Genomic DNA, 13,262 nt, shown 5'->3' on the forward strand with positions numbered 1-13,262 from the left:
AGTCTATAGTTTTCGTTATGTTTTGTTTTAAGTAAGTCCTGATCTTACTTTATTTTAATATTATACGTTAAAATAAACAATTATAGTCCGTAGGAATACCCCAAATCATGAGTAAATTATTTCTAATAATCTCCCGATTGAATGAAGTAACTTCTTTGCCTATCGTTGTCGGAAATTTTTCTACAAAGTAATGCTTAGGTTCAAATCTAAATCAAAATAATAGAATAATGCAAAAGATCACCCTATTATGTTCACCGATACCCTTTTATAGACACTTTCATAAGTGTGAGCTGTATTCACCACTGGCTTTCCGAACAGCACGAAACTTTTTATAACAGGAACCTAATAAATCTTCAAAAAGTTGTGTATCCTGTTCCACGGTTGTGAGATATCTCACATTGCTGCTCGATAACATCATTATTGTTGCGTAATTACCAGATCCTTAAGAGCAACTTTAAAAATATCTTCATAGTACTCAGCTATAATCAAACTAAATGATCCACCCGATAACTTCTTTATTTTTCTGTTTTGCCTCCGGAACCACAGTAAAGTATTACTTCAGAGGATGAATGAACATGAATGTAAATAAAGTGTAGTCTTGTTCAGTCTCAGGTCGACCATTCTTGTGACGTTTGGTTAATTGAAACCCAACCACCAAAGAACACTGGTATCCGCGATCTAGTATTCAAATCCGTATAAAAGTAAACTGCCCTTACTAGGATTTGAACCTTAGAACTCTCAACTTCGAAATCAAGTGATCTAATTTCGCTTGATCACTTAGAATTTCTAACGTGTACACCACTTCTCTATGCCAGTTTCTGGCTTGTATTCTCCTTGAGACAAGGGACTCTTTTGTGCAGAAAACAAACGTCTTTCGGATCGATATTTGTATTTTTTAAAGGTGGAACAACATTTTCATGCCAAACACATTTCTGAAATATTCGCAATTTTATAATTTGCCTTCCTCTTGGTTAGATTATACTCTCTTCAGTGAGAAGAAAATTAGTATTCTATGTAATCAGACATTTTTGATATGGTAATGTTCTTGATCCAAAATGTCGTTTAAAGACAGTGACTAGATCCTATCACTTTGGATGCTTGGTCCCAGACTGTACCTACCAAGTTCGCAAGTCTGTACGAGGTGCACGAAATCCTTCTCCCCGTATTAGTTTTGGAAGTAATTACAAAATCATAGCCGATTATTAATGTTTAACGCTGATTTAATGGATACGGAGGATAATATAAAGTAAACTTAAAATTTCCCAATCTCGGTGTAGGTCAAATATTTGATGAGAAACGCGCTTTGTCATTTAATTTTTTTTTTTTTTTTTTTTAATATAAACTGGGTAACACTCAATAACTCCAGTTCAGTTCTCCGAGCGTTCGTTATTAAATTGTAACCAGTAGTTTTCATAATCCCTATTCAGTTTCTGTTCACCTTCCGGTCAATTCGCAGCAGTCTTTCATTAATCTACTGCTTGCGATTGCTGTGTTGTCCAACTTCCATTGCCTCATGGAATTAGTTCGTACTCCGTCAATAAATCGTTGATCCTAGCGATCATAAGTTTTGATGTGGTTTATGTGCTAAAAAATAAATATTACCCAGAATAATTTCAAATATACGATTTGTTTCTCTAGATGCCTGACAAAGAATACAGACAGTTATAAAAACATATTTTCCGTTAAAGTTTAATCCAAAAAGTGAGACTACAGTGATAATCCATATTGCACAACCGAATCCACAATTAAAACCTAAGTGAATCTTAATTACTTAGGTAATCTAAAACGGGTTCGTTATTCAAACATCAAAGCTAAAAGTTGGAATATTTTTGTGTATATATTTCTACACATAAAAAGTTTGGAAGAAAATGGACTTTTATTAGGAGATATTTGAAGATATTATGTTAGTACCTCTTGACTTGTAAGGTAGCATTAGTGTTCGAAGGCCTACACGCTATCTGTACACAGAAAATACTACCACATCGTGATGAAAGTTTGTTTACTGTTTTTAATAGGTTATTGTTTAATTTTAAACTAAAACGTATTCGGTTAATCTACACTTCAATTAAGATGATTAAAAATTTATCACTTTTGCACGTCTTATTATTTTAAAATGGTGAAACCACTTTTTTAAATATCACATTAGGCACATTTTCTGGGAGTATCGATTTGTCTCGAATTACGGTTCTGTCAGTTTAATCAGCCGATTTAACCTAATTTTATTTGTGAATTGTTCACTGCTTATCTATAATGTGACAACGTGTATTTCTGTCGTTAGGTAGTGTTAACTACTACAATGTTTTTGAATTTTTGTTATAAAGGTCGAGTATTATTCTATTAATTTACGATTACTATAATGTGTCCGTATGAATTGAAAACTGTCATACTTTTGGTCTACAACGAAGGCCAGATTCGCTACAAAACATGAATTAGAGAAAAAATCTGGAGAGCTATGAAGCTGTAATTGAATATATGCATACAATATTTTAAATTGGAAAGATATGTTCAAAAAAACAAATTTTTCAACAATTTTTCCATTGTCAGTTGAGCAATGTTCATTGTTTGTCCCAATGGCATTATATTTTGTTCTCTTACTTGCTGCTTTACTATTGTATGTGCCATTACATTCTAAAGAGCATGGTGTTACAGTTATTGGAAGGATTCATTATGAAGGGTTTTCAGATTCAAAATATTATAATTTTCAGAATAATAATGATTTCAAAACAATTGAGAAGTTTAATAAACATAAATTATTGTCTCCACCAGAACTTCTTGAATCTATATTTTTAAAGTGAGTTCCTATATTTTGTTTTTTAGGTTATTCCTGTTAGTGTTTAAGTTTTAGCCAGAACAACTAACCTTTATTTTGTATTAATTGTAGAATGTAGACAGTGTGATGGTATTGCTGGCATAAATTAAGCACTTTGTTACCATTTACATTATAAATGTATTATAATGTATTGTAATGGTTCAAAATTTTACTTTTCTAATATGCACTTCATTGAATATAAAATATACAAACCTGTTTGTGCAAGTGACATATATCTGTCTAAGTTAGTACTTACTGCATCTACTGTATAAAAATGCACTTAAATGGTTTGTCTATCTTCCTTTTAACTGAAATTGAAACAAAAAAGAGGAAGTTCTTACTTTAACTCTTCAGATGGATTTTTAAGTATGCTTAAGCTATACTACTTAACCAATGAACTGATTTGACCAATTATATTTTTATAGAGAAAGTTTCTCTCTAGTTCAGATAACACAATTGTAAAATTTTTAAGAGAATACATGGTGTCTTATCACATACAGTTTGAAGATATATTTTAGTTTTTATCATCAGAATTGTGTAGTACTAGATTTTTATAGTATAAAGTCTGATGTTCATAATTATTATTTTTTTTAAATAATATGTTAAAAACTTAATAAAGCTAACTTCAACAAGTACACTAAAAATTAAAAAATAATAACTGTCAACCCAAATTTTTCAACCTTTGAAGTCAGCTGTGTTTAAAGAATTAATAGGTTGATGGTTGATGGTTAATTTCCTTTAGTTTGACTTAAAAAGGTTAAAAATTATAGAATTTAAAAGCATAAATTTTGATTTTTAAAACGATTTATAAAAATCAGTGTCTTTTTTTCTGACTAATTTTACCTTATATAGAAACTACTTTCTCTGATTAAAATATCCATTCATTATGTTAAATAATATTTACAAGTTTTAACTTTATTTTAAAGTATTATTGCATTATTTTTCTACAGGCTTGTATTATACTAATGAACTCAACTTTTTAGGATACTGAGTTTTACAATTTTCATTTACAATGTGATTTTTTTTTTAATTGAATTATCACAGTTACATTTTGATATAAATTATTCACAGTTAACATTTATGAATAACCATTAATTAACATTTATTAATTTAAAAATTAAACTATAGAATTAAGATTTACTCAGACATGTAGTACATTCAGATCTTTTTATTCTAGCATATGTGTTAGGCATGTTCTTAGCTTTTTCTAGGTTGTACATGATGGCAGATTTGATCTGGCTAAGAACAGTATTATTTATTTTAGGAAAACTGGCTGCAGTTTATTGTGCTTGTGCTTGTTTATTTAACATTCTGTATTGTTTGATTGTACTGAGTTCTTGATGGTTCTGTCCTGTGTGACATATTTGTCATTAAAAAAAAAATATGTTTTACTGATATTACAATTTCAAAATATGCCATTCCTGCTTGAAAATGGTTTAAGCAAATTTGAGAAAAATGCTGAAGCATACTTTCTATTTTATTAGTTTTTTTTTTTTTTTAATTATGTTAATGTGTTATTTTCCATTAATGCTAGTATACATGTTTTACATTATACTTACAGGTGTATTATATCATGTAGATTCTACATGTTGCATAATTGTTTAAGGCACTTCACGAACTTGATTTTAAAACATTACAGTTTTGTTAAGTAATTTTATACTGTATTCGTGTAATATATTTTAAGTGAATAATATTTTGTAGTTTTCAAGCTTTTAATATATTTACCATTTATGTATCTTAGAGTGGATAAAGATAATGATGGCCAGTTAAGCATTGATGAAGTCTCACAGTATATTAATTTAAGAACACAAGAACATATTGATTCAGCCATGCAAGAAAATTATGGATTGTTCATGTCAATTGATGTAGATCCTAGAAATGGTAATGATTTTTTTTTAGTAATACTTTTTGTTAATAATAGTCAATTTATTTCACTACCAAAAAATTGCACAAAATTAAAATATTTAAAAAATAATTTCAAAAGTAATATTAATACAAACATATTGTTAATCTATTAACAAAACCTGAAATTGCCTGCTGGGTTGAGAAACTGAACAAAAATCTCTTAAGGAAAAAATATAAAAACAAACAGACAAGCTAGAAAACAAAAGAAATCCCTCATTTCTTACTTGCCTATAAACATTATTTATAATTTTCATCATTTGTCATAATAATTTGTTTCTAATCATAATTTAATTGCATTTCTATAAACAATTAAAACCCACTCAAAAGTATATTCTATATTTAATTACAACTCCGTTGTTAAAATAATCATATATATAATTTCCAGTAAAAATCAAAAGAAAAATTGTAATTGTTAAACTCTGAAATAAAATGTTTTCTACTTGTCATTGCTTCCCGAATGTATCCCACAAACATTCCCTGATCTTAGCCAGTCAAAATACAAACAATTGTTTCCTCCTTACGAACATTACTTCAAAACCACAATTTCCTATACCATTTAAAGTGCTGCGTCTTCTGATAAAATGATAAGTGTCCTCTGCCTCTCGGAAATTATTATCAAACAGAATCTTACTCTTTATTCCCTAATTTGAATGTCATTAAGACTTAACTTCCCAGTTTTAGACTTATAATACTGCATGTCGTAGTCATCAAAAATGTATCTCTTGTTGCCTAAATCCTATTTAAGCCTTATGTACTTGGCCCACCTGGCCTTCTACATCCAAGAATCTCTAATAGCCTCCCTTATCTTTATTTGCAGTTCTTAAAGTTGAACCGACTATAAAATCCTTCTACTTGATTATTTGATTCACAGTTATATTCCCTGCCAGTACGCAAACAAACATCAAACCAAACCTCATTTTGCCAACTTAACTAGTTTACCAGAGAATCTGCTCTCTTGTATTTTAAAAACTTTCAAAATGTTTTTAAAATGCAGTACTAAAACAAAATCTCATAAGATTAATACCTGTCTGTAGATAGATTGCATAATCCGGGTTGCAATATTGGAACCAAAAGATCTTTCTCAAAACAAACTGTTGGAATATTTCTAACTCATCAATACTTTTGTTTTCCCAAACCTATGCACCATATGCTGTCATTAGATATTTGCCATTTATTTGAAATAGGAAAATTTTATTTTGTTAAAAAATAACACCAAATATCGTGTAAGCAAATTCTCCAACAGCAATTCTTTCCCCAGAAATGTAGAGCTAGCAGTAGTAGACCTATTAATATTTACTCATAATAACTACTGTACTGCCATCAAATGACCAACATTCATTTCTCCCTAATTTTCCACTTTCCTGAAAACCATTATTTTTTATTCTCCAAATTAATTTTCTAATTACGAAGTTCTATTTATTACAGTTCTCTACCAATTTGTCAACCAAACTTTGAAAGGTAAGTGAATCACATGACACAGTACATCATCAGCATATAAAATGTTTTGATAATTACACCATTAATGGTGACATTTTCTTCCAGTTCATCACCTAGATCATTAATGAATAAGGAAAATAACATGAAGATACTCTTGTTTCACTCAAAGATTTTGAAACCATCCCATTAACTCTCATTAGACCACAGTATGATGTTTTTTTATATAACCCTTTTAAGTTATATATAAATTTACCTTATAAGGCTTACTCATGTAATTTATAAAAAGTGTAACCCTGTTAATGTGACTGAAAGCAGGGTTAAAATTTACAAAGAACACATACAGATTTTTATCTATGCCAGTTTTATAGTAATTAATAACGCCAAACAAGTTACAAACATTATTAGTTTCATACCATTTTCTGAATTCTGCTTAAAATTCATTTAACACACCCTAAAATAGAGACCGATTTTTCTAATATTTCCATTAACAGTTTGATTAAATTACCCTTGTATTCCCCGATTAAATTACTGTGTAACGATACATTATCTTTTTTAAACAATTAGAAAATAATTGATTTTAGAGAAGATTCTGGTACATTTTCACTAAATAAAATAAATCCCATTATAACATTTTCATAAAATTTTCAGAAAGATATATGGTGCAAATTTTAAAAAGTCTATTCCTGGTAATTTATTACATGTATATTATTTTTTTTTTTTATCACACCTAAATTCTTTTTTCCTAAGATACTGTACACAGTCCCAAAATTCTTTTGCATCCTTATCTATCTTGAATTTATCTAAGATATGCAAGACAACATCAGTATTTTGTTCTTACACAATTTTCTATAATTAGTGTAACAAAAGTATATTCTTTTTAGATTTCATCTGAGTCACTTCTGTTTAAATTCAATAAACTAAACAGTGTACCCTTGGTCATACTTCTCATATAATCATATAACCACTAATGTTTGCCTCTCCCAGTTGATCTCTATTCACATCTCCATTAACCTATTTTTATTCCTTTTTTAGATTCTTATCTACGATCTTGAGTTTGGCAACAAAGGTGTTCCTCCCTTTTCCCATGATAACAAGAAACCTTAATTTATTGGTATCTAGTCTTAAAAAACTCAGCTGCGACCAGAACAGTTCTAAAACTACTACATAACAAAAATATATTACTGATGATTGTTGGGGCCTAAGATACAGTTACTCCCCTTTACCACTAATAACCCTTCCATTTAAAATAGTTATTAAAATTATTCTTCTCAGAATTATAGAATACACTGATTAAGACTTTGTGTGCAATATTAGTTTTGAGTTTTATTTTACGTTCTTGACTCTTATTTTAATAAATTTTTATTATATGGTTAATATTCATTTTAAACCTTATAAATTTTATTATGTTGGAGTTATTTTACCCTTTTATTAATAAAATTCCGGGCGATGATAACGCCTAGCTGTTTTTCACCCACAAACAAAAACAAAAAAAACTGATTAAGAACACTATCTTTGGACCTTCTAATTATCACATTACTCTTATCAATCTTATCTCCAATATTTACAGAATTATCATTAAAGTTTAAACTTTAACTGCCTAAATCTCATCATGCACTCTGATCATCTTGCTCAAACTTCTTGATTACATTAGATGCATCAGAACTCAAAATCTGGCTCTGTCTCTGTCCTTCCTTGCCTTCAGTTTTTCTTTCTCCTAGAAAAAAGCAATCCCATTGACCAGCAGCAGTTTATCTACTGTTATGAATTCCTTCCTTACAAATTTGCTTTATTTCATTTCTAAGAACATACAAATTTTTCTCTCTTTTCTTATTTGTTATGAAAAATCCTGAGGTATCTCAAAACCAGTATCTTTTAGGTTTTTCTTATTTTTCAAAAGATGCTCTATGTTGCATTCATCTGGAAAGTGTTCAATGATTGGAGCAGAAGAGTGCTTAGCTCCTAAAGAGTGTGCTCTATTTATCTTTATATCTTCTTTTATGTTAATTGTTGTGACATCTAACTACTTCTACTACATCACTCCTCTCTTCATATTGTAACTTCTTAATAATTAAACTGCTTGGTCTGGAACGATTCTCATAGTAATTAGGCTATTATTAAGAATGAAATTTTGATTTTTAAGATGCAGGATCTTAGGTTTTTAAGATTCCATTATCTTTAGAAATTTGTTCTAGCTTATTAATAATCATTTTTATGCCATCATTAGGAACTAGAGTGGCCAACTTCTTATCAAGGAATCTTCCCAGTAGGTTAGCCATATATGTGCTGCTTTAGTGCCACATTCCAGTCCTATATGACCCTCCAACCATGATGTCATCAGAATAATTCCTTTTTAGCTAGCTTTGTTCAATAATCTGAAATGAACTTTGAGACCTAGGCCTCTTAGTTGGTAAAATGTAAAGTAATTACAAATATTATTTAACATGTATAAGTATACAACTATCTTTTAATAAAGAGCAGCCCCAGTTCTGCACATTAACATCAAAAAGTCGAGATAATTATATATATTTAAACAATAAATGATGAAATACTCATGAACATTTAGAAGGGGCCAAGAGAACTTAACATGGCATTGGTTAGATAGGGAGGCTCCTGCCAAGATGATCCCACCATGAGTACTTTCAGAACTGAACTATAATATTGTAGTACGCTATTAAAACTAATAAATAAATATTATCAAACAGTGAATAAAATTAATTAGAATTTATCTGATTTTGATTTATAAAGTATTTAAAGATTAATAAAATATTTCTACCTCAATTAATCCATTCTAAAGAAAGCTAAACTGTAATTGTAATTTAATAGCGGCTCTAATACAATGAAAATTCACCATGTTCACACTTACATCTTCAAGGTTGTCCGGGGAAAAATCCAGATGTGAGTGGAGGAAATGTATTTTCAGACATATTATATCCCATAGCTTTGTATGAAGTATAAGTGTATTAACAATAACATGGTAATTGTCGGATTTTTGTTCGCTGAGAGAATTTTTGCAAACATCTTTAAATGTAGCCCAAGCTACACTTTCTACATTATTTAACATTGATTTAAATACATCATCTTTGACAAACTCTCTTATTTGAGGACCAACAAGTATTCCTTCTTTAATTTTTCCTTCACCTACATTTGGAAATTTCAGCCTAATGTACAAAATTCCAGGACTATCCTTCTTCATTGCTTTTCCCAAATTTTTCATTAATCCTAGCTTGATATGAAGAGGGGGTAAAAATATTTTTTTGGGTTCAACTAAAATGGGCTCATGGATAATATTTTTCCCTTTTGGAGTTAAGTTGTCTCATTTCTTCCACTCTTTGGTAACATAATGTTTAATCCTACCTCAGCTGTCCCATTCGCAAAGAAAACATGTATTTAGTATAGCCCAACTGCATGCCTAAAAAAATAACTATAACTTTCAAATCACCATATATGTTCCAGTTATATTTTTTATAATTTATTTTTTCAAGAACATCTTTCATCACATCATATGTCTCTTTCAAATTAATACCATAAGCGATTGATATCGAAGGATATTTGTTACTGTTGTGTTGTAGAACCACTTTTAAACTACACTTAGACTAATCTATGAAAAGGTGTCAGTCATCAGGTTTATGAACTTGTTCTAAGTGCAATATAATATTTGTGCAATAAACCAAATTATTCTCATCACCAAAGTACTGAGAAATTTCTTTTTGTCAGCTTCGAAAGCCTGAATTTTTTTAATTTTTTTTAAGTAAATTCCAACTTTGCAATCTTGATCCTAACAGTTCAGCTTGATTTTTTGATAAATTTAAATCTCTAAACAAGTCATTTAATTTACCTTGTGATTCAAGATGTGGCTTATTGGAAGATATTCAAAATCATTGTTGTCTTCTTCAGTACTGCCTCATTCTTCATTGATGCTTTTGAAACACGCATTCACAGGTGGTTCAGGAACTGGAATAATTTCACTGTGAGGTACAGGCCTGATTGCAGATTGCAATGAAGGATATTTTACAATATGTTCAGATTTTTTTAGAAATTCCAGACACACTCATTAAACAAAAGTAACAATCAGTTACATGATCCTTTGGTTCACGTCAAACCATTGTTACACCAAATGGGAAAGCCTTCCATGTACCTTTTAGCCATCCTCTTGAATATACAGAACAATTATTGCATACTATATGAGGAGCCTATATCTTATCCTGATGATCAATTTTACACTGAAAACACAAATGATATGCTTTTTTAATTAAAGGTGTAATGTTTTTTTCTAATGATTTTACGGTAAACTCACCACATACATAACAAAAGGCATCCACATCATTTACACACTTTTGAGGCATTATGACTCTGCACTGTTAACAAACTTGACAGCAATAAGACTAAAAAAAAAAATTAATTCATTCCTAAATCCAGTTCGTAATACAAACAACACAGCTGTGTTTTCAGTTGCATGTTTGACCTGCACAGACATGATTAATCTTGTCCATGAACGCTCACTCTTCAGTATAAGATATGTCATAATATATGACTATGATATGATTTAATTCTTTGTCTAGTATTATAAATACAAATTATATAGTCTAAAATTATGTTAACAAAGTTAAACAATAAAAAATGAGCCAACAAAATGCACAAGAACTTAAAATGCTAACGTTACGTTTAAAAATGAAAAAAATCCTTTAATTAAAATTAAAAAATTTTTCAAAAATGGTGGGTGATAGAAAGATATTCGTTTTTAGCATCAAAAAACAGATTAAAATCATATATCACATGTTAGGAAACAAATGATGTTTATCAGTGTTATTACTAACCACTGATAAAAATGTTTATTGAGTCGAGATAATTTTTATTCAGTGGAAATAAAATAAAATTTACACCTTTAAATCTAATTGATATTTACAAAACAAATAAAATTACCTTTAGTTGTTAAAAAGTAATGGTAAATTTTTAATTTGTATATTTTTAAAATGAATAAAGATATTGCAATGAATTTTAAGGTCATCTTGAAGTATAATGTATAACCATTCCTTGTCATTGTAATTGTGTTTGCCGTTTTAAGAACGTTTTGACAAAAGATTGCCACAGTATGTGAGTTTTGTAAAATAGTACTTGTACAGCACTGCAGTCATTTAGAACTGATTGCAAACATTCTTTAGAGCAGTGAGTCCGTCTTTCTCATTGGGTGGGGCTTCATGAACTTTTAAAACAGTTATTATTGGTATGCAAGGACTCCCTATATTTTGCTTTGACTGTTGATTGGCTCAATGAGTACTTTCCAGTATGCTCCTGTTGATAGGTCATCAGGGAGGCCTATAAATACTGGCCCCTACAATTACTTTTCATGGGGGTGAACTAAGGAAGAATTTAAGTTGATGAATTTATAAAAAAATTTATCAAATTATATCCAGTATTCCTGCTCACTTACCATAGACTACAGGAAACATACATGTTGATTTAAGGAAATACATGGTAAATGCTGAAGAGCACATGAAGTCATAACTTTAGAAGAAATTATTTGTTGTCACTGTAGAATATGAGACAATAGTGTCCATTGCTAACTTGTATATTTATGGCAAGAAATAATCTTTTGAATTAGGAAGTGACTTTTAACTGACCTATTTAACATAATTATAGAAATTATTTTATTTTTGCTAATTATTTATTTTTTTTTTTAATTTATTGAGATCAGTATTGTATAAAACAAGAACAAGATGAAGAAGTATGATGTAAGAAATGTATTAAATGTAAATAGTCTAAGAGAAAAGATTGAAATGATATGGATGTATAAGAAAATTGAAGATATGACTCCTTAAGAGAATCGAAGTATGCAAATGAAAGAAAGAAAATAAAGATCCAGACCACAAATGAAGTAGAAAGATTGTGTCAACAGAATTATGTAAAGAAGATAAGAGTTGTTTTATTGAAAGTTATGGAGGAGGAGTGGTAGGAAAAGATGGCAAGGTTTACTTAACATCCTGACACAGTGAGCTATAGTGGTAGACATTTGTAAATTATGTATTTTAAATAAGTCTAGTTTTGTAAGCATTGTTGATTGTTGCTCTAAAAAAATGTAGTTCATTGTGCTTGCACTTCTGGGTATACTTTGGTGTTTATGAATGGATGTAGTAGTTGAAGTGTGTAGAAGAGGGAAGAAATGGATTCTTATGCAGTAGAAGACAGTGTTCAGTCTATAATTGCTTTGCATCATTTGACATACTTGTGTCTTGCACTTTGACTTGTTTTATTATTTTTTAATAACCTACAAAAAAACAGTTTTTTTTTAATGCTAAATCAAAAAGCCTCAACCGAAATTGCTAAGGAGGCAAATTAAATCATTATGAAAGTATTTATAAATATATCTAATAAAACTCCTGCAATTTTACATTCAGAAATTCAAGATCACATAGTTAATCCTTGTAGAGTAGAGTTCACATATTAAGGAAACTGTTGACAGAGGAAAAATAATGGGTAGAAAATGGAACATTCAGTAATGTTAGGCAAAATCCATCTGTTAATAAGTAAATTGATAATTTCCAGAGATGTGTGTTTAGGAAGATAATACATAATCCCTGAAAAATCCTTTGGCATGTCGAATATTAGTTGATAGGATATTGTAACAAGAGGAAATAAAATATTGAGACCTTACTATCCTGAGATATACCTGATCAAATTAATTTGGACAAAAATAAAAAATGGCACTGCTACTCATGTAGCAAATGACATCAAAAACTGAAAAAAGTGGATGGGCAGAAATTAATTAATTTTATCATTATGAAAAAGAATATAGACAACTGGTTGCTAAATTTTGGAAAAAGTGTTGTGATCGTGTTTTAAATGATTATTACATGGCAGTTATATTACTATGGGCATATGACGGGGTGGTAATTTCAAATGACACAACAGCAGTGATGAAGTATTTGAGTTATCTGAGAGCAAAATTGAGGAATTAGATTAAAAGGATAGGATTGATCTATTATAATACATTATTTATACTGTTAACTTTTAAATTGTGTTGTATGTATACCTGTTATTGTAAATAAGAGAATATTATTTGTAGGCTGTTATATAAAGTTATTTCTATTATATTTTTTTTAAATAAATAAAAACA

The 13,262-nt window shown here is 29.5% G+C and overlaps 1 protein-coding gene across 3 annotated transcripts in view; it reads left to right on the top strand.

The window, feature by feature from the left end:
• Positions 1-13,262, top strand: part of myd (stromal cell derived factor mayday) — a 73,922-nt gene that overhangs the window by 46,467 nt on the left and 14,193 nt on the right. Inside the window, exons 1-2 of one of the 3 annotated variants that reach the window (XM_075355317.1) lie at positions 1,996-2,791; positions 4,551-4,690. In XM_075355317.1, the coding sequence (XP_075211432.1) occupies positions 2,502-2,791; positions 4,551-4,690 (430 nt within the window). In that variant the 5' untranslated portion in view covers positions 1,996-2,501. Of the gene's footprint in view, positions 1-1,995; positions 2,792-4,550; positions 4,691-13,262 lie in introns of those variants that run through there. The other 2 variants (XM_075355318.1, XM_075355319.1) reach the window with 2 other exon arrangements.

The sequence above is a fragment of the Lycorma delicatula genome, chromosome 2 (genome assembly GCF_047948215.1).
Source record: "Lycorma delicatula isolate Av1 chromosome 2, ASM4794821v1, whole genome shotgun sequence".
In the NCBI taxonomy this organism is placed as follows: domain Eukaryota; kingdom Metazoa; phylum Arthropoda; class Insecta; order Hemiptera; family Fulgoridae; genus Lycorma; species Lycorma delicatula.